Source organism: Haematobia irritans, chromosome 5 (genome assembly GCF_050003625.1).
Source record: "Haematobia irritans isolate KBUSLIRL chromosome 5, ASM5000362v1, whole genome shotgun sequence".
Taxonomy (NCBI): domain Eukaryota; kingdom Metazoa; phylum Arthropoda; class Insecta; order Diptera; family Muscidae; genus Haematobia; species Haematobia irritans.
This window is the reverse complement of record NC_134401.1, coordinates 127,536,501-127,560,347: the sequence shown is the minus strand read 5'-3', so window position 1 is coordinate 127,560,347 and position 23,847 is coordinate 127,536,501. Positions and strand designations below refer to the sequence as shown.

At 34.8% G+C, this 23,847-nt stretch overlaps 1 protein-coding gene across 2 annotated transcripts in view; it reads left to right on the top strand.

Moving 5' to 3' along the window:
- Positions 1–23,847, top strand: part of LOC142238937 (semaphorin-2A-like) — a 525,466-nt gene that overhangs the window by 409,549 nt on the left and 92,070 nt on the right. For both annotated transcript variants that reach the window (XM_075310669.1, XM_075310668.1), the window contains exons 3-4: positions 4,108–4,195; positions 23,698–23,749. In XM_075310669.1, coding sequence (XP_075166784.1) covers positions 4,108–4,195; positions 23,698–23,749 — 140 coding nt within the window. The remainder of the gene's footprint in view (positions 1–4,107; positions 4,196–23,697; positions 23,750–23,847) is intronic.

The window sequence follows — 23,847 nt, the reverse complement described above, 5'->3', positions numbered from 1 at the left end:
GAATTTTTTGTTAACACAAAAGTAGCTACATTAAGTCGTATTTGAACGCAAATTTGGTTTTTAGAATAGATTCAGTTTGATATTGCTCAATACAAAAAGACGATTATTTATTTTTTTCTAATTAAAAAAATCGACTGTTTTAAATTTTGAAGTTTGACTTTCGTCTTTTACGATTATCGGCTTACGAAGGTCGGCTTTGGACTGTTTGGGTCATTTTTAGCTGAAAACAAGCTACATAATTTTCTTTTACAACTCTGATTCGAATTGATCGAACAATATCAAAAATTATTGAATCGATTTTTCAGCGTTTTAAAAATTTTAATAGGTTAACTTTCGCTTATTGAAAAATCGACTTTCTACTTTTTGTTGAATTTTCAGTACAAAAATAGCTACATCACATCTCTAATTCTACTTTTTTCTTTTTCATTAAAATTCGATTAGACAAATTTGGTTACATCAAATGTTAACTATCAGTCGCTTTGATTTTGTTTTCAAAAAGGCACAAGATTTTTTAGATAAAAAAGTCGACTTCGTTTTTTAGAATTGTTTTGTTGTCGAAAAGCAAGTTAGTCGAAAAGCCAATTTTTGACTTTATATCTTCATTGAGAAACGATCAAAGATTTTTTTCTTAATTACATAATAAATGTTCCTATTAGGCTCGGAAAAGGTTAAATTGGAATACTGTTCTAAACTATGTCCTAATGGGGTCCTTTATCGGACGAAAATACTTGGTAAAGTGGATCTATATACAGAAAAAATATCACAAAAAAAAAATTCAATTAAAAATTTAATTAAATTTAAAAAAAATATTAAATTAAAAATTTAATTTATTCAACTAATTTTTTAATTAAAATAAAAATCTATAACTACAATAATTGTATCAATATGGATGGTATTGCAAATGGGCCATATCGCTCCAGTTTTACGTATAGCCCCCATATAAACGGACCCCCAAATTTGGCTTGCGATCGCTCTAAGAGAAGCAAATTTCATCCGATCCTGCTGAAATTTGGTACATGGTATTACTATATGGTCCCTAACAACCATGCAAAAATTGGTCCATAACGGTCCATAATTATATATAGCCCCCATATAAACCGTTCCCCAGATTTGATCTCCGGAGCCCCTTGGAGGAGCAAAATTCATCCGATCCGGTTGAAATTTGCAACGTGGTGTTAGTATAAGGCCCCTAATATCCATGCCAAAATTGGTCCATATCGGTCTATTTTTATATATAGCCGATCCCCAATCACACAAAAATTAGTCCGTATCGGTTCATATTCATGGTTGCCACTCGAGCCAAAAATAATCTACCAAAATTTTATTTTTATGGAAAACATTGTCAAAATTTTATTCCTATAGAAAATTTTGTCAAAATTTTATTTCTATAGAAAATTTTTTCCAAATTTTATTTCTATAGAAAATTTTTTCCAAATTTTATTTCTATAGAAAATTATGTAAAAATTTTATTTCTATAGAAAATTTTTTCTAAATTTTATTCTATAGAAAATTTTTTCCAAATTTTATTTCTATAGAAAATTTTTTCCAAATTTTACTTCTATAGAAAATGTTGTCAAAATTCTATTTCTATAGAAACTTTAAACTTAATTATATACGTATTTAATCGTTTTTTTTTTAGTTTAATATATACTACGTATGGACTACCTTGTAATTTAGAAGACGGTGTTAGGAAGTTTTAAGATACCTTGCCATCGGCAAGTGTTACCGCAACCCAAGTAATTCGATTGTGGATGACAGTCTTCAGTAGAAGTTTCTACGCAATCCATGGTGGAGGGTACATAAGCTTCGGCCTGGCCGAACTTACGGCCGTATATACTTGTTTAAATATTATAACAACCTAAAGGATTATATCGAGGGTAATTGAAAGTCTACATTAATCTTAAAAATAGTAACCGGTTAAATAAAATAAATAATAAAATATTGTATAGTCCATTATGCTAAGGAATAGAAGAATACTCTGGGGATCATATGATGGGACCATAACGGTCAATGTAGAGCGGTAAGCTCCACAGGAAGGTATCCTATAGCCACTATTGTGATTAACATCTATAGACGACCTACTAAGGATTCTACGAAAAATGGAATTTAAACCTGTCTCTTACTGCAGGGAACGGATCCTAAAAGACTCAGCTGGAGGGCAGATAAGAAACGAACAAAAAGTAGGAGAAAAGTTTATAATCAAATTAAGTTCACAATTTTGTTAAATTCATATATCGCACAAAATAATTTATAATTTTCTAAAATTAGATAAGTTCTACCTAATTTGTGTGCGTAAAAAAAAAATAAACAACAACAACATTTGAACAAATTTTCAATCTGATTTTTTCTTCAAAATAGGAAATTTTCGTATACAATGAAAAATAAAACTTTCTTTAATCTGACTAGAAACATTGGCATATTTATGTCAGGGATTTCAAGCTTTTCTAAATTCATTACATGCCTCATTTTCTTTCGCTAACACTTCACTTTTTTTAATTCTATATTAAATATCACACGTGTTTTCAGAAATAAATTGTAAAATTTTTATATACCTTTACTTTTTTTAAGTGTAGCTTCTACCAACAACCTAAACGGTAGACGGAATCAAGCAAAGTAAACCCAATTTCATATCCCATACCTGCAAATCTTAGACAATGGCATAACTCTATTAAGACAAATGTAAAAGCTAAAAAGTGTTCCATTATTTTCTTCCCCCAAAAAACAAAACTCTCTTCACCTCCAAACCACCAATGTCGTCAATGTACCTTAGTACCCAGTAAATGCCAAAGTGAAAGTGGCAATGATAACAACATTAAAGCTTTGACAGTTAAAGCAAAAAGTTTTTTTCCACATCTCCACAATGATGACGACGACGAAGACGACAGTACTGATATTGTTTTCTATGAACTTCATTTCAAAATAAAAGAAAATTAAGTAAACGACCCGAAAACGACTCTCCAAAGCAGAGGGTAACGAATTGCTAGACAGAGAGAGAAGTTTCTTAGATTTTTTTTGGGGACAACGAGTGCCCCATCGAATGAAGTTAGAAGTAGAATTTTATGTCAACTACAGGTGTTGACATAGCAAAATATAATGGCTATAAGTTCACTAGGAAAATAAAATGTGATTTTTTTTTTTTTGAGAAATAAACTTGATAGAGGGCACCAGAATTGGCAAATAAGAAAATCTGTAGAAATTGTTGACATTTGTAGAAATTTTGTGGATATTTTAAGAATTTTTAAGTGGCTTGAAAATTCAGAGAAAGCTTAATTTTTATGAAAAAGAATTTTATCATTTGAATTTGATAAAATTTTAGCCTGAAACAAATTTTACTGAGAATTAAATTCAGATTTTTTTTTGTTTTTAGCAAGAGAATTTAAGTGGAATGTTCTTTAAATTTCTTTCTTAGAAGGCTACCATAAACCATCTGCTGCATGTCTGCCTTCTTTGAATACAGGGGTCATTATAAATGGTGCACCCAGAGAAGGAATATGATCACCTCAAACATGTTTTAAGAGCAAAATGTTATTTTTGGTTGGTGACAATGTAACATGGTTTTCGCAACCATATTATTTTCTCGGAAATTATGTATCTGATTTCGGCAAGCAGGTTATATTTGACGAGAAACTAACATTTTAGTTACAAACATGTTACACGGTCACCATACAAAAATAATATTTTGCTCTTGAAACATGTTTGAGGTGATCATATTCCTTCTCTGCGTGTGGTTTCAAAATAATGAGAATGTACTTGAAATTGGAATATTGATTTGTTGTATGAAATCTACCAGAAATTTTTATTTATCTTTAACTTCTAAGGAGATGATTTTAAAATCTTAGGTTTGGAAAATCACCACCAGAAATAAAATCAAAAAATTTAGAAATAAGGCATAACCATAGAGAGAATAAGGCATTACTAGACATAACCAAGACTTACCGGTAGAGGGACCCATCCCATCATTCGAAATTTCTTCAAATCCATATAAGGTTTGCCTTTGCGAACCAACGTTAAGAGGAAATTTTCGTTCAACATAAACCAATGGCGGACGGTGCCAAAATGTTGTAAATTACCATTGCCTAATTCCATTTTTATATTTTATCTTTTCAGATCATGTCAAGGATTTCAGCTGCGGTCCTTTATTCTACAAGACATTTTACTTCGACGAAAGACACAATGCCCTCTACGTTGGAGCAATGTGAGTATACATAACAAATTATTAAAGATAATATATGAAATTTAAATTTTGCAATCCCAAAATAAAGATATACCTTTGGAGAACTCCAACTGTCTTTGGACTTTGGATTATTAACTTTTATGGATGTTTTCTTCTATATAGCTTTATTTATTTATTTATTTATTTATCAATTAATTACATTTACAATAAAATTATAAATATAATTGTAAGCTATGACTGCTAGGGTCTTATGCTTGATTGATATATAGCTTTAATAAGAGTGTATAACTATGAATTTTTGTTACGGATAGTGATTATCCGTAAAAAGGAAACATGATCACCTCAAATACACACACATTTTTTTCAGATTCAATCAAAAAATTAATTTATCCAATTAATTTTTTAATTGAAATGTCTTCAGTCACGAAAATGATAGTATCAATCACAGTTTTTAGTGAGAATCAAACAAAAAAATTGATTAAAAAACTAATTGATTTCATTAGCAAATTTCAGCTAATTTTTTAAATTAATTCAATTAAAATTTTAATTGATGTCGATTGCAAAATTCAATTATTTTTTCATTAAAAACGAAACTATTTGTAATCGCTATACTATATTTCAATCACTTTCTATAACTATTTGTAATCCTTTTTAGTTTGATTCAAAAATTTATAGTTTCAAAAAAAATTTTAATTAAGAATTAAAAAAAATATATATATATATCCATAATTTTTTTTCACTGTCTTAGTCTTCCGAGTTTGATTAATTGTATCAATTAGTTTTTTAATTGAAAATTTAAAAATTTCAATCATTGACTTAATTGACTTAATTTTTCTAGTTGGATTAAAATTGAAAAAGTTTTCAACTTCAATCAACGATTTAATTGGGAATATTTTGGTGATATTTTTCTGTGTATGTTTCAAGAGCAAAATGTTATTTTGGACGCTGAACATGGAACAATTTTGTCGCCAAATTTTTGTTTTCTTGCAAACATATACATGGTCGCCTAAATCAGATACATAATTTTCAAGAAAATAAATGCTTGTGGCAAAGACATTCCATGTCCACTGTCCAAAAATAACATATTGGTAATAAAACATGTTTGAGGTGATCATATTGCTTCTCTGGGTGGACTAACAAAGGACATATTCGACTTTTCTATTGTTTTTATTCGGAGTGTCCCCTTTCGGTTTTAACGTTGGTTTTTGCGTTTAAAAATTGTCGATTTTGGTGTGTTAGGCAATGATCATCCAGGACAGCCGAATAATTTTAAAGATACTGAATTAGAGGCATTATTCGATGAAAAAATCGTTCTATGTTACACACCAAGCCATTTCCCATAGCTTTTGGAAATATCTCAACGGAAAGTGAGACGATAGATATCCAGTTGAAGACGAGAGTTATCAAAAGGAGATTTTTTACTTTCGAAGAGCTGATCCAAAGAAAAGGAAAGGTTTTTGCATTGCATCGTTACTAGTGATTGAATTGTTACTTGTGACAATTCCGTGCTCAAAAAAATCATATGGCCACCGTATGTCAAAATTTAACTCCGATATGCTTGACCTTCTCCACAGAGAGTAGAATTACCATGCATGCAAAATTTGATTAAAATCGATTCAAATTTAGTTAAAACTCCCATAGAGATCTTTCGCCCTATAAAGATTCATATGACTACGGGGACCAAAGTTTTATATCGAAAATTTTGAAATTTTTCACAGGGAGGACAATTAACACTTTAGTAATAAATACACTCAAAAACAAGTATATACAGACGTAAGTTCGGCCAGGCCGAATCTTATGTACCCTCCACCATGGATTGCGTAGAAACTTCTAATAAAGACTGTCATCAATAATCAAATTACTTGGGTTGTGGTAATAATTGCTAATAGCAAGGTATCCTAAGTGGTATATATTAGACCAAACAAGTATATACGGCCGTAAGTTCGGCCAGGCCGAAGCTTATGTACATGGATTGCGTAGAAACTTATTCTAAACACTGCCATCCACAATCGAATTACTTAAGTTGCGGTAACGCTTGCCGATGGCAAGGTATCTTAAAACCTCCTAACACCATCTTCTAAATTGTATGTAAGTCCATACGTGGTATATATTAAATAAAAAAAAATCGATCCAATACGTATATAATTCAGTTTGACAAAGTAGACATAAAATTTTGACAAAATTTTCTACAGAAATAAAATTTTAACAAAATTTTCTATAAAAATAAAATTTTCACAAAATTTTCTATAGAAATAAAAATGTTGACAAAATTTTCTATAGAAAGAAAAATTTGACAAAAATTTCTACAGAAATAAATTTTAACAAAATTTTCTATAGAAATAAACTTTTGACAAAATTTTCTATAGAAATAAAATCTTAGTAGATTATTTTTGGCTCTAGTGGCAACCATGATTATGAACCGAATAAAATTTGAACAAAATTTTCTATAGAAATAAAATTTTGACAAAATTTTCTATAGAAAAAAAAAATTGAAAATGATGAAAATTTTATTATGAACCGAATAAAATTTGAACAAAATTTTCTCTATAAATAAAATCTTGACAACATTTTCTATAGAAATAAAATTTTGACAAAGTTTTCTATAGAAATAAAATTTTGGTAGACTATTTTTGGCTCTAGTGGCAACCATGATTATGAACCGATATGGACCAATTTTTGTGTGATTGGACCAATTTTGGTATGGTTGTTAGCGACCTCATACTAACACCACGTTCCTAATTTTAACCGGATCGGATGAATTTTGCTCCTCCAAGAGGCTCCGGAGGTCAAATCTGGAGAACGTTTTATATGGGGGCTATATATAATTATGGACCGATATGGACCAATTGTGGCACGGTTGTTAAAGATCATATACTAACACCATATTCCAAATTACAACCAGATTGGATGAAATTTGCTTCCCTTGGAGACTTCGCAAACCAAATCTGGGGATTGGTTTATATGGGGTCTATATATAATTATGGACCTATGTGGACCAATTTTTGCATGGTTGTTAGGGACCATATATCAACATCATGTACCAAATTTCAGCCGGATCGGATGAAATTTGCTTCTCTTTGAGGCTCCGCAAGCCAAATCTGGGGATCGGTTTATATGGGCGCTATATATAATTATGGACCGATGTGGACCAATTTTTGCACGGTTGTTAGAGACCATATACCAATACCATGTACCAAATTTCAGACGGATCGGATGCAATTTGCTTTTCTTTGAGGCTTCGCAAGCCAAATCTGGAGATCGGTTTATATGGGGTCTATATATAATTATGGACCGATGTGGACCCATTTTTGCATGGTTGTTAGGGACCATATACCGACATCATGTACCAAATTTCAGCCGGATCGGATGAAATTTGCTTCTCTTTGAGGCTCCGCAAGCCAAATCTGGGGATCGGTTTATATGGGGGCTATATATAATTATGGACCGATGTGGACCAATTTTTGTATGATTGTTAGAGACCATATACCAACACCATGTACCAAATTTCAGCCGGATCGGATGAAATGTGCTTCTCTTAGAGGCTCCACAAGCCAAATCTGGGGATCGGTTTATATGGGGGCTATATATAATTAAGGACCGATATGGACCAATTTTTGCATGGTTGTTAGAGACCATATACAAACACCATATACCAAATTTCAGCCGGATCGGATGAAATATGCTTCTGTTAGAGGCTCCACAAGCCAAATCTGAGGGTCCCTTTATATGGGGGCTATACGTAAAAGTGGACCGATATGGCCTATTTTCAATACCATCCGACCTACATCGATAACAACTACTTGTGCCAAGTTTCAAGTCCATAGCTTGTTTCGTTCGGAAGTTAGCGTGATTTCAACAGACGGACGGACGGACGGACATGCTTAGATCGACTCAGAATTTCACTACGACCCAGAATATATATACTTTATGGGGTCTTAGAGCAATATTTCGATGTGTTACAAACGGAATGACAAAGTTAATATACCCCCATCCTATGATGGGTATAAAAAAGCAGATTAAATACGTATATAATTCAATTATTGGCCGGTATATATAGGGAAGATAATGAATTTTGCACGGTAATTAGAGAGCCATAATTGAAATATGGGGGTCGCTTTATTCGGGGGCTATATACACTAATTAACCGACATGGACCAATTTGTGTGTGATTGGGGATCGGTTTATCTAGTGGCTATATATAACTATAGACCGATTTGGACCAAGTTTGGCATGGTTGTTAGCGGCCATATCAAATTTCAAGCGGATCGGATGAAATTTGCTCTGCCAAGAGGCTCCGTAGTTCTGGGGATCGGTTTATATGGGGGCTATATATAATTATAGACCGATATGGACCAATTTTTGCATGGTTGTTATAGACCATATACTAACACCAATGAAATGCAACACTCAGAAGGGGACGGGATAGACAGATGGTGTCTATACTGCTTGATCATATGATCACAGAGGCTATCGTTTTACTCCGATTTAAGTGAAATTTTCCACCGGGTAGAATTAATATTTTAGATATACGTGATGTTTAGGTTGCTATCGGTTCAGATTTATATGTAGCTCCCATATATATATTTTGCCCGATTTAGGCTTATGTGACCACCGTATGCCAAAATTTAAGTCCTATTTGCTTTAGTTCTGCACAGAGAGAATTTGGTTAAAATTGTTTAGATTTAGATGTTGCTCCTATACCGGTCTTTCAACCTATTAAGAATCATATGACTACGGAGACCAAAGTTTTACATCGAAAATTTTTACAAAACTTTTAAAAATTACAAAAATTTTCCTATACTTCTAACACACACCTATCGACCGATAAATCATAAATGCTGCTATTGCCTTCTGTGCATTCTGGCAATCTGTTGAAATGTTCACATTTTGTGGCCTTGTGTTATTTCCGAGACAATTAACACATTCCGTTATGGCACACACTTTTGGCTTTAGACTTAAATATTTCACGTTACAGTCTCGTGACACAACCTCGTCTTTTGTCTACAAGAAGGTCCAGATTTTTATATAGGCCCCATATATACCGACCCCCGATTTGGGATTTTGAGCATGTAGACACTTTTTGTTTTATAAGATTGGCCTGAAATTCAAAATCTAGACGCATTTTCGGTCCACGTTTTGGTATTGTCCCCATATAGCCCGATGTCCTGATTTGACCTCTTGCGCTTTGGGCCACCGCAATTTTTATCCGATTTGCATGAAATTTTAAGTCCACATCTAAGTGTCCCAAAGATAGTGTGTATCGGTCCATATTTTAATATCACCGATCTGCCAATTTGACCTCTTGAGCGTCTAGACATCTCAAATTTAATCAACCCAAATGTAGACCGATCAATTTCGTACGATTAAATGCAAATAAAAATAGTGTTTTTTTCAGTGTTTTAGCAAATGCTATAGCAGCATTTGCTAAAACAGACACATATATTTTTGTTTTTAATTTTTCAGTTTTAGGTAACTTAGTATATTTCCTTCTCCATCGTATACTTTAAAAATTGATTCACATATATGTATAGTGGTTCCTTTTTGGTGTGATGTTCTAATGAATGTGTATTTCAGCAACTTTCAAAACTTATTTCCGTTTCCTGTCTCTCTTCCGCTCACAATGAGTGTGGCAAAGCAACACAGTTAGCATACGTAATTATAAATTAATGTTTGCTCGTTTTGTTTTTTTTGTTTTTTTTTTGTTTTTGTTTTTTGCTTTTGTCTGCTAAAATGTCTGTTCTACCAGAGGAAAGCATACATACAAGCACCCACTCACACATACTCTCTTAATGACTCACATGGTAGTGAATTCTGTCTACGCACAAAAGCGAAATTACTAACCACAACTATAACTTAAGTATACTTTGTTCTATAAGTATTAGTATGATGAGATGTTTGGTAGTCGACATAACCCCCCTAGTCTTTGTTAGTTGTGGTAACTAATAAAACGTAAGGTAACTTTTTCATTAGAGTTCTGAATACTAAATTGTCTAGATTTTCGTAATGAACATTTACCGAGTGTTTCCGGCTTTTCTAAGCAAAACCTCTACAAAAAATTAATGTGTCTGTAGTGCCATTGGAAAAGGTTGGTTGGAGGGTTTCTTTAGCATAGTAGTAGCGCATATGCATGTGTTAACAAAAATATAATTTATTGAACACTCGAGAAATGCGCTGAATTTTATAGAATATTGTGTCTGTAGGGAATTTAGGAATATGTGTTTAATCGTTGCTTGTTTTTGTGAGATCAGGGAACAGAGAAGGCCAATATAAGGAACCTAGTCTCTAAGGAGTAGTTTGAACTTTAGGTTAGGCTAGGTTGAAAAAGAGGATTTAGATTGCCCTGTTCTTATGTCGCGTGACATGTACCTAAGCCAGTATTTGCTTTGTTCTGTTGAACTATTCAACTTCTTGTTTCCATCGCACTCATCTTTTATTCCAGAAATACTGTGTGTTCCTAGTTTGTTTCCAGTCCCTATTTCCAATCTGGGCCAGGTCCCACATGACATCGTCTATGGTATGGTTAACTCGTTGCCTCGTTGTAAAGACTAAGGCAGGGCAGTGAAACAGGTAGTGTTCAAAGGTTTCATCATCCTCAAAACACGCCCTAAGTGCGCAGTCCTCTGTTGATCAAAATTCGACACAGATGTGCTCTCAATTCTAGGTGCCCGGTCATTATTCCCACGGCCCTTCTGACTGTAGTTCTGCTCTCCTTGACTAGTTCTACAGAATTATTTTTATCCTGTCCAGGAACCCTGTGTCTATAGAGAAAAAAATAGTGTTCCAAGGACTCATCCTCAAAACACGTCCAACATTCACAATCCTCCCTGCAAAGAATGGAGCCCTATTTCAGCAGGATTGTAAGGGAGAGAGGCAGTACCAACTGCTTACCAAACAACCATTGCCTTCCATACATCTATACTGCATGAATTGGTTGCAATAACGTAAACGAATGATAATAAACTAGTTTGATTACTCGTTTACGTTATTGCCACCGATTCATGCAGAGATGCACTGTCTACTTTATTGTACACCACAAAGCGCAACTAAACTCTTACTACTGAAGTATTTTTTGCTGGGCTCTCGGCACAGATGTGCTCTCAATTCTAAGTTCCTCCTGACGTCTACGGCCCTCCTGACTGTCGTCCTACTCTCCTTGAGTAGTTCTACGGTAGTGTACTGAGTCAATCCATAGTATTCTCGTCGACCTTCCCACATGATTGCCACTCGTGCAAAAAAAAAATTGAAGAAAATTTTCCAAATTAAAAAATTCTTATTTTGAAGTTGTTGATTAAAATAAAAATATACTTTTGGAGAGTCTTTTGATTTCGTATGATTGATTTTTATGGATGTTTTCTTCCTTAATAAGAGCTTAGACCTATGAATTTTTGTTTTGTGTTATGGAGCCACCGTGGTGCAATGGTTAGCATGCCCGCCTTGCATATACAATTCACAATCCTATTACTCGGCACAGATGTGCTCTCAATTCTAAGTTTGCGTCATTATTCCTACGGCCCTCCTGACTGTCGTCCTACTCTCCTTGAGTAGTACTCCGGTAGTTTACTTATCTGAGTCAATCCATAGTATTCTCGTCGACCTTTCCACATGGTTGCCACTAATGCCAAAAAAAAGCAAAAATATGAAGAAAATTTTACCAAAAATCTACCAAAAAAAATATTGAATATATAGAAAATATCTATCAAAATTTTATTTATTTAGAAAATTTTGCATAAAATTTTATTTCTAGAGAAAATTTTTTCAAACTTTTATATCTATAGAAAATTTTGTAAAAAAATTTATTTCTATAGAAAATTTTGTCAAAATTGTATTTCCATAGAAAATTTCTGTCAAAATTTTATTTATATAGAAAATTTTTCACAAAATCTTATTTATATAGAATTTTTCATAAAATTCGATGTCTATAAAAAATTTTGTCCAAATTTTATATCTATAGAAAATTTTGTAAAAAAATTTATTTCTATAGAACATTTTGTCAAAATTTTATTTCTTTTGAAAATGTTGTTCAAAATTTTATTTCTATAGAAAATGGAGAGGATTAGTTTGCAAAATCTATCAAAACATCGAGAATTCAAAACCAATCTACCAAACAGTAAAAAAATTCACCATTTTTGGTAGAATTCTACAAACTGCGGTAACCGTGCCTTCCGACCGTTGTATTTGTCCACATAGCTTTATGTGTCTCCCGCATTCTATTCAGAAAAATTTGGCCCGCGTTGCCTTCATTGGCTTTGCGTTCTCTAAGTTCACTTCCCTATGTGTCAGAGCACTTACCGCAGGTTCATTTGCCTTTAAATTTCCTCTTTTTCCGCCTTATACCGTCACTCATATGATGCAGTTTCTTCCGCATTCCTTTAAATTTCCTCTTATTCCGCCTTATACCGTCACTCATATGATGCGGTTCCTGAGGTGGTATAATCCACTGCTGAAAAACTTTTTGGTGTTCGGTCGAAGCAGGAATTGAACCCGTGACCTTGTGTATGCAAGGTGGGCATGCTAACCATTGCACCACGGTGGCTCCCATTCCGAGTATTTGTGATAATGAGTTTGTATTGCAATACGTTTCACGTTCGTTCATTTGCCTTTAGGTCTCCTCTTATTCCAAAACCTTTCGGCACCCATATAGTGCGTTTTCTTATGAGTTTCGAATATTCGTTAATGCCTGCTATTGCCTTCTGTGCATTCTGACAATCTGTGGAAATATTCACCTTTTGTGGCCTTGTGTTATTTCCGAGCCAATTAACACATTCAGTTATGGCACACACTTTTGCCTGTAGAACGTTCTATGGTTCGGAAATCGGACTAGGATATCGGTGTCTGGGTCCCCTTTCCCTCTCGTCGGTGCACCAGTCTTCCATCCATCGGTGAAACAGTTATTTCCCTCTGCTATCTGTGGTGGAATCCCATAATCCCAATGCCATCTTACTGGCGTCAGAATTTCACACTCGGCAGCGAGGGCCACCTCAGGTATATGATCATGGATTGTTGTGGCATCCGCCATTTCACCCATCGTCTCCCTTATTATCCTTTTATTGTTCGTCCTGCTTGGTGTTTACGCTCATTCTCCTAAAATGTTCAATCTGATCATATGCGTGGCAGCTACGCTCTTGATCTGAAGCTCTATAGGTCTTAAGCCTCTCTAAGGCTCTAGAAAGTGCCTACGCTTTTGATCTAAACTTCTATAGTTCTTAGGTCGAGTATCGTCTCCAAGTTTCTGCTTGACATGATCTTCATTGTCCCAGTTATGCTAAGTCATGTCCATTTGATCCGTTTTAAAGTTTCAATGTTGCACTTCCATACGGACTATCGACGCATACGACAGGATTAGCCTTATTATGGTCTCATATATCAAGTGATTCACCTTTTTGAACTTTTGTGCCGGAGGAAAAGGTTTTAATAGAGACATTCTATGCTATCAATCGGCATTGAATTTTGTAGACTTTACTTACTTTTTAATTACCCATTTTTCTAAACTTCATACTCTTTATTTCCCATCCACTCCAAGGCTCAAATTCTAGAAATCCTTGTTTTTATTTTCTTAACAAAAGGATCATTAATATTTTATAGTAAAAGAGCAAAAAAATCAAATCATTTAATATCCTTTCATTTGCCAGCAATCCACTTTGCATAACCATGTTTTGGTCATCTCTGGTACTTCTATTGCAAATATGTCTACGTCAGAGTCAATGTTTCCTGAAATGTCGGTTACCATTTGTTCGAAAACATGGTTGAGAAGGTTATTTCGTTCGTTAGTTGCTTCCTTGTTGGAAGCTTCCTTGTTACTACAGCTGAGAATGGTGTTGTGGATACTTAAAAAGCATCCGGAGAGAAAGAGTTGTGTGTGTGTGCGCGCGCTTGTTTAAAAAATATGTAGTAGGAGTTACAACTTGGTGCTATGGAAGCATATAGCAGAAGTAGTTATAAAATGAAGATTAATGATTGTTGTTAGAGAACAATTTAACCGCAATATAGAGAATACTTAACTACAAGGACGATGAAATGAGCGAATACAACCGTAACTACACACCAGCACACACACACACAAGGGAAACAGGACAAAATTTTTTATAAGGAATTTAAAGAAAATTAAAAAGAAATCTCAACGAGTTTAATTTGAATAAACGACATTTGTAATAGGGGAGATTTTGGTAAAAATATTTTATGTTTCTTAATATACGAAATAGATCGCGATACCAAAATATATGTCCCACATAACAAACTAAAGACGATGTTAAAAAAACACAAAAAATGTTTTAGAAAATATAGATATTTTATAAAAATTTTCCCCCATATGCAAAAAAGTTAAGAAAACTTCAAGGCTACTGTCAATAAATTGTTTTGCATATGGGCATTTTTTGCCTTTTGTGAGTTTTAAAATGCAGTGACTGCCGAAAGTCGGTCTTCAAGTGTTTCCTTTGACCCTAATGTCAGCCTGATAGTGGGTATTTTTAATCTTACTCTCTAACATACCTCAGGCTCAAAAGTTCAATAGATTGATTTACTGAGATTTTGGAGGCCATTTTACTGTAAAAATCAAGTGATGGATCTCCTTTTTAAGCTATTTTTGTTAGACACGTTCTGAGTACGATTATACTGAGTCCTGTTGCATTGTCCAAGGTAAAAGGTCCAAGATATTGACTGCCCAGGACTTCAATACTATCTTAAGGATATTTTCCCGACAATATTTGCCATTGATTTTGACCCCATGGTCAATGAATATGAGAGAGGGCTACCAACGGCCGTTACTGCGGCCCACACCAGTCGGAGGCGCTTGAGTTCTGCTGGCCAATCAAAGGTGTCAATTTTCAGCTTACCTTTTTGGCAAGTAAATCCGATCATTTTGTATGTTCACAAACAACGAAATTTGGAATGACATCCCATGGGAGAGAAGCATATTCGGTAATTGGGTATTTTGGTGCAAACGTAGCAACTCTTTGGGAATTTCTAGTCCTTTTTTTTGTTGGAGTATTGGAACTTCACCGTGGTGCAATGGTTAGCATGCCCGCCTTGCATACACAAGGTCGTGGGTTCGATTCCTGCTACGACCGAACACCAAAAAGTTTTTCAGCGGTGGATTATCCCATCTCAGTAATGCTGGTGACATTTCTGAGGGTTTCAAAGCTTCTCTAAGTGATTTCACTGGAATGTGGAACGCCGTTCGGACTCGGCTATAAAACGGAGGTCCCTTGTCATTGGGCTTAACATGGAATCGGGCAGCACTCAGTGATAAGAGAGAAGTTCACCACTGTGGTACCACAATGGACTGAATAGTCTAAGTGAGCCTGATATATCGGGCTGCCACATAAGCTAATCTAACCTATTGGAACTTCAATGGCTTTAGTCCACGTTCATTTTTCAATATATGTCCGTTTTCGCGATATGTTTGGCTCATAAGAAAGTTTTCAAACACTGCGGTGTAGATTTCTATCAAATCTGGTATTAAAATTTTCGTTCATTTGTGGTATTGTTTTCGTTTTTTGGTCCACTGACAGTAGCCTCGTCCCATTAAATTTAAAAATGCGATTTTTTTAAATATTTTTGAAATCAAACGGTTCAGACATGCGTTAGTATGCATAATCATAAAAAAACGCCAAAAAATATTTATTTGGCAAAATATCATAAAATTTCTTAATTCACATCCAAAACACTCAATTCGGATTACACCTTAAGAAGTGATGTGAATTCGGTGTAATGGCTGTTGAAATAGTGAACATCCGTCATATGACGAGCCCATGTTAAATTCATCGCTTCTGCGTCAATTATGGATCAAAAAGAAAAATATTCACTACGTTTTTGGCGACGATTTTTTCACTTAGATGTGATTTTCAAGCCAAATGTAAAGCGTTGTCACGCTTTAATTTCATCATGAATAATACAATAGATCAAAATCCTTCTGTAAGTTTGTAACCTATAAAATTAATTGTCACTTGATAAAACTGCCTGATGTCAGACGAGCCTTTTCAAAATGATAGCAAGTTGCAGGGGGTTGCTATAAATATCAGTTCTACTGTTGACCCTTGTGTCTTATCAAAAAACAAAAAAATAATAATAATAATAATAATAATAATAATAAAATAAAATAAAATAAAAAATATAAAAAAATAAAATATAAAAAAATAAATTCAATTATTAAACCTTAAATTAAAACAAGCATATATGGCCGTAAGTTCGGCCAGGCCGAATCTTATGTACCCTCCACCATGGATTGTGTAGAAACTTCTACGAAAGACTGTCATCCACAAATTTCAACTCACTCGGATGAAATTTGCTCCTCCAAGAGGCTCTAAAACCAAATCTCGGGATCGGTTTATATGGGGCCTATATATAATTATGGACCGATATCCACCAATTTTTGCATGGGTGTTTGAGGCCATATATTAACATCACGTACCAAATTTCAACTGAATCAGATGAATTTTGGTCTTCCATGAGGCTCCGCAGGTCAAATCTGGTGATCGGTTTATATGGGGGCTATATATAATTATGGACCTATGTGGACCAATTTTTGCATGGTTGTTAGAGGCCCTATACTAACACCATGTACCAAATTTCAGCCGGATCGGATGAAACTTTCTTCTCTTAGAGGCGTCGCAAGCCAAATCGGGGGATCGGTTTATATGGGGGCTATATATAATTATGGACCGATGTGGACGAATTTTTGCATGGTTGTTAGAGACCATATACTAACACCATGCACCAAATTTCAGCCGGATCGGATGAAATTTGCTTCTCTTAGAGGCCTCGCAAGCCAAATTTGGGGGTCCGTTTATATGGGGGCTATACGTAAAAGTGGACCGATATGGCCCATTTACAATACGATCCGACCTACATTAATAACAACTACTTGTGCCAAGTTTCAAGTCGATAGCTTGTTTCGTTCGGAAGTTAGCGTGATTTCAACAGACGGACGGACGAACGGACGGACGTACATGCTCAGATCGACTCAGAATTTCACCACGACCCAGAATATATATATATATATATATATATATATATATATATATATATATATATATATATATATATATATACTTTATGGGGTCTTAGAGCAATATTTCGATGTGTTACAAACGGAATGACAAAGTTAATATACCCCCATCCTATGGTGGAGGGTATAAAAAATAAAATAAAATATAAAAAAATAAATTCAATTATTAAACATTAAATTAAAAAAAATTATTATTTAAATGAAATCATAATTTTTCTCTACTCCAAAGGGTCTGAAACGTTTTTCTTATTTTTTTTTTTCTTCACAACGAGTATTCTTTACTCTTACCGATAATGCAGCATATTCCAAGAACCCATTTTGGTAATTTCTTAAATTTCCATTCCTTCACAAACATCCTACACAACCTCTAAATTGTCTCTGTATCTAATTCACAGAAACTTTGTAATACTTTAAAAATTCGTAAACGAATTTATTATGCTTTTAATTTTAATATTATTAAACCTTCCCTTGGAAACGATGACTAGCTGGAAATTGAGTCAAATCATCCAGTTTTAAACCTCCCCATTTGGATCATTCTCCTATTTTTTTTTTTTGCACATAATGACCTTTTAAGTACTTTCCGAAACTAATTTTTCTGCTCCACTTGGTAGATTTTTACGGCATGGAGGATAATATAAAATATTTTAGAAATTATCAAAACAACAAAAATATATTAGAAAATATTTTATTGGTATCCGGCCCACTTTGTTGGCCTTTGACTTTTTTCGAGCCGTAAATGGTCAGAGTTGGCTTCATGGTCAAATGTCTCGCTGGTCATCGCATTAAGCAAAAACCAACAGCCATTACAATCATCATAAGCAGCCATAGCCGTAGCCTCATAGTCATCAGCATTACCATCACCATCAACATACAATGGTGTGGTCTCCAAAGTCATCTTCCTCTAACATCATCGACATCAGGGCCGTCGTCATCATCATCATCATTATCATTCCCTAAGCCATTATGTTTATTACTTGTGCTCCAATTCGTTTGTCAGCTCTGGCAAAGGTCCTTATGCCCTCTTCTGATTTTTTTTTTTTTTTTTGTAGGAGATTTTCAGAGAAATTTTTGTTGTAGTCTCTTGGAAAATGACTGAGGTTTGTGGGTAGATTTATTTTTGCTGTGTCTATTTTCTTTGAGTTTTTTTCATCATGGCTGTAAGTCATTCATAATTTCATTTCATTGTGAAAAATTATGATTTTCTCTCTCTCTCACTCTTTTGCTGGAGAAGATTTAATTTTTCTTATGCTTTTACTTTAGAGACATGGACATACTTATGGCCTACAATCTCTTGTGGTTCTTTAATGTCACAAAATTTTTTTTGGTAAGTCTTGGCTTTCTCCCTTCCTTGAAAACATTTTGTAAATGTCAACTGGGTATTTTCTTCAGTTTCTCATTTCCTAGATGATTTTTTTCATTTTTGGGAGAAAATTAAGACAGACTAATTTGTAAAGAGGGTTATACATTAGGACAAACCCGAAAAAGGGTTTTTTTTTTGTGATAAAAGCTTAAGTACATAATTTGCTAAATTATACCAGAATGGAAGGTCATACAACGACACCACAGAGAAAAACGACGAAAGTCATATCAAAATGAATCTCCTCAAAAGGATTTATGGCATATGATGTTGAAATATTTATATGGATGACAATCTTATGAAAAATGAAAATATTTCCGAGTATTAAGATAAATTTGTTCGAGTGAATAAAAATTTCGGGTCACATAAAATTTGGGGTTAAAAAGGATATTCATTATAAAATTAAGTTTTTAAATAACAAATTTGGCCATTTCGAAACGAGAAACCTTCATCGAAGAAAGAAAAATCTCACACTCAATATCTAGATATTAGATTTTTTTCCATGGAAAAATTTTATTATGATTTATTTGAGTAACTGGCAGGTTTCTGCTTTGCTCTTTCAAGTGGAAAATTAAATTATCGAGAAGAATTTCGACAAAGTCATTCGATGTATACACAGGAATTACTTGGCTTTTCCAAGAAATAAAAAATCCATTTACCATGGAATTTTTATTTAGCCTTCTTATGTTAAATCCCCAGCTCGTGGCATCTGAATGAATGTTGCGGTGGCGAGATCCCTATGCGTGTCTTCCAATCAAACTAAGAAAAGAAAAAAAAAACAAAATCTTCTAACTCCCACAGGTTTTTGGGTGGATGGGCTGTTAATATACATTGACTTATTTCTTACCACAAAATCTCTTAATGATAACACTCACAGAAGGCCCACAGCAAATTTCCAACCATACACACACACACATATACACACCCATATAAATTCAACTCACACAGGTTGAAAACCATCAATCAGGTTTGTGTAAAGTTCAAAAAGACATCAGGTGGTATTTAGGTTAAAGCCTTAAAATGTCAATGTATCAAAACAAAAAGACATTATGGTTCTTAACCTTTTTCCTTTCACTCTCCTCCGATTGTACCCTGCCAATGAAATTATAGTGTAATTGGTGAGAAGGAGGATAATGCCTCCGAGACTTTTGATGGAGGGGGCGACATAGAATGATGGGCAGATATGTCATGTCCTTTCCAAAGCTACAAACTACAACAGAAAATGAAGAAGACAAAAAAGTGAAAAATGATTTGAGTATTGGCCAAAGTATGTGGTTATTTACCGGGTTGGTTCAATTCAATTTTTACGAATATATGCGGCATACATAAACTTCTACAAGTAAAATGACTTATATCCTTGAGTATTAGGGTAAAGTGATAAAATTAAATTTGGGTGATATTAGGTCTGTTTTCTTTTAGTACTGAATGCCACATTTGTACGAAACATTGCACCATCCAGAACATCTCAACTGAGGAAGTTCGCATTGCTACCGAAACCGGAGAAGAGTCAATAGAATAGAATGCACTCATCAAATTTTCCCTTAAAAATAAAATACCCACAACTACTACCTTGCTAAGAGTAAAGGAGTGTTGTTTTACGCTGAATTATTAGGCCCCTTCTTTGTTTGAATATGTGAACAATTGGTGAAGAAAATATACCTTTACCACCATGTTAATACGAAAGATTACACCTCATGCCACGACATGGTTCAATTATGAAAATGATGGCACTGGCAGGTTAAAAAAGTTCAAGCATCACTTCGAGCTAAATAATGATGAGAAATCTCCACCATAGATATCGAATCTTTTGGTCTTGTCAGTCTCATTCTACCTTACAGTTTGGAGCGCAACATTCTGCATGCAGTTCAGCTGAGCGTGAAGTCCGTATTTGTACTGGGGCCTTCATGCCTATAGTTCCCTGACTGACCTCTTCGAGCTTCAAGTTTCATTATTGAGACCTGTAAGCTCAGAGGCCACAATTAACGTCATATATGGACGTTAATTGTGGCCTCTGAGCTTACAGGCAAAATATTTTCTTTGACTAGCCATTACGCATCTCTTACCTGAAGTTAATACGATACACGTTTACGAAGATAAAGGCGCACCACAGGTCAAGCAGTCATCACCAGAGATATCGAATCTTTTGGTATTGTCAGTCCTATTCTGCATTACAGTTTGGAGAAAAATATTCTGCTTGCAGTTCTGATGGGCGTGAAGTGCGTAGTTGTACTGGGACCTTCGTGCCTATAGTTCCTTAAATGCACACAAGAAAATATTTTATTATATTTTTAATTGAAATGTCTTCAATCACAGAAGTGATAGTATCAATTAAAAATTAATTAAAAGCCAATTGATCCAATTACAAATTTAATTGCTATTTTTTGTGATTGATATTGATAATAATATTGAATCAATTAAATTTTTAATTGAATATTTTTTAAACCGCAATTAAGCCACGACACACCACAATTTACTGCAGCCGAAATTACCAATGTCATCAACAGCGCGAAAACATTCAAGGCGCTGGGCCCCGACGGAATTTCAATGCTAATGCTGAAGCATCTGGGAATACTGGGAGTTGAGTACTTGACCAGACTCCTCAATTTGTCCTTAGAATCACTCATTATACCCGATGTCTGGAAAATGGGAAGGGTGATTCCACTACTGAAACCAGGCAAAGATTCGAGTAAAGGTGAATCGTACAGACCGATATCCCTTCTCTCGCCAGTAGCCAAGACACTTGAGGCACTACTCCTCCAGTAGTAGAGTTAAACAGGGAGTTCCCCAGGGTGATATCTCCGGCACTGTTTAACCTCTACCTGTCCCCGATTCCACACCCACCTGACGGCGTCGAGATTGTATCATATGCGGATGACTGTACAATCTTGGCATCTGGGCCCAATATTGATGACATCTGCTATCGTTTAAACGTCTACTTAGCTAATCTTAGCAGTTATTTCACTGCGAGAAACTTGAGGATAAAACCCACCAAATCCTCAGCCACACTATTTACTACATGAACGTCAGAAGTGAGCAGGCACTTGAATATTAGTGTTGATGGCGAAATAATTCCGACCACAAATTACCCCAAAATTCTTGGGGTCACATTCGACAGCCTTTTCAGGTCGTCCGACCATGCCACTGCAATTTGTAATAAGCTCCGTGGTAGAAACAAGGTCCTCAAGTCACTTCCCGGCAGTACTTGGGGTGCGGACAAATAAACCTTGTTAACTACCTATAAGACACTTGGCCGGTCAGTGGTAAACTATGGTTAGGTTAGGTTAGGTTAGGTTATGTGGCAGCCCGATGTATCAGGCTCACTTAGACTATTCAGTCCATTGTGATACCACAGTGGTGAACTTCTCTCTTATCACTGAGTGCTGCCCGATTCCATGTTAAGCTCAATGACAAGGGACCTCCTTTTTATAGCCGAGTCCGAACGGCGTTCCACATTCCAGTGAAACCACTTAGAGAAGCTTTGAAACCCTCAGAAATGTCACCAGCATTACTGAGGTGGGATAATCCACCGCTGAAAAACTTTTTGGTGTCCGGTCGTAGCAGGAATCGAACCCACGACCTTGTGTATGCAAGGCGGGCATGCTAACCATTGCACCACGGTGGCTCCCAGTGGTAAACTATGCAGCGCCAGTGTGGACACCGCAGACAAGTGATACGCAGTGGAATAACATACAAACCTGTCAGAACGCTGCCCTTAGAACTGCGACTAGGTGTCTCCGCAGCACACCCCTGGATCACCTTTATGTGGAGACAAAGATCATCCCTGTGCGAAGACACAACTACATGTTGTCAAATCAGTATCTCCTGGGTTGTTATCGCAGTAATCATCCAAACCACCATCTCATGGATGCACAACCACCACCCAGGAACGTAAGGGTTGATATACATCATCTAGAGCGCGAGATCCAGCGCTACAAAAGAGAACCTCTAGATCAAGCAGCGTACCAGGCAGGTTTGAACAGGATTCATGAGGATACTGTAGCTGAAGCGGTGAGAAGCTACAAGGTTAATCCTGTTCTCGGAGTCCGCCCATAGCAGAGTTCCTCGATCTGGCCACAAGCTGAAGTACCAAGGCGTATAACATAAAAATGGATGAAATCACAATAAACTGTTACAACAACAACAACAACAAGAGACAGTGGTTACATCTATTCTCATAAATTCGGATTTATTTGTTCTTTTTTTGTTGAATAAATTCCTTCGAGTTTTGCCATTTTTGTTATTTTATTGGTGTGTTCCATAAAAATTTTAGTTCTTTCTGGAATACCATCTTCTGATTTTAGCATTTCCTCTCTTGCTTATGATACATTTTATGGATTTTCTTTCCTATTTTCTTTAGTTTGAATAATATTTGGCGTATCAACCTAATGTAGTTAGCTATAAATTAAAGGAAAAACATAAAATATTGTGCTAATCATATGTTTGCCGTCAACACTATAACGCCCCCTCAAGACAAACTGATGAAAAAAGACAATTATTAATGGCTTAGTTTTGACGGCAATGTTAGATGTATTTTTGGGGGAATTTATATTGGGGTGATTGTAAGGCTATTATAATGGTATCAATCAAGCGGTTTCTTTCGAGAGCTAAACAAAAGTTTTTTACAAAGCAATACACCTTTTTGGAATTGAAAGAAAATTTAAGAGAAAACTCTCAAAACATTTAACAAAAATAGTGGCGAAGATATGGAACTTCTTATTTCGGAAGGCTTTAAATATTGCAAAAATACCTACAAATATGGAGATAAAAATACTATTTAACCAAGATGTCTTAAAATTTCAATAACGGAACGAAATCTAAGGACCTTCTGAAATCTTTACAACGGTTGAGAATGCCTTCATTTCTATATACATATCGGTTATGATCTAAACTGCTTATATTTTATTAGCTATAAATAATAATAAGCATCTAATATATATCCAATTTCAATTTTACTAAAGATTTATGGATTGGTAATATCCATATATTCCCATAAGACATTTATGTTAAATTTAAATATCACATTTTATGCAATTATGATTTCTGGATTTGGATGATTTACTCGTAGCTCTAACGAATTATATGGATACTATCAACAATGCTATATATTATTTTCGTTTATGTTATATACTTATTCTAATGTTTTTGTTTTTTCCTTTCTTACAGGGATCGTATTTTTCGTCTAAATTTACATAATATCAGCCAATCAATATGTGAGGTAAGTTAAAGTTTCAATTTATTGCTTTATGCTCAAGAGTATGTATTTTCCGTACATAAACTTCCTGTATTTCACCATCTTATAATTTAAATTTTATG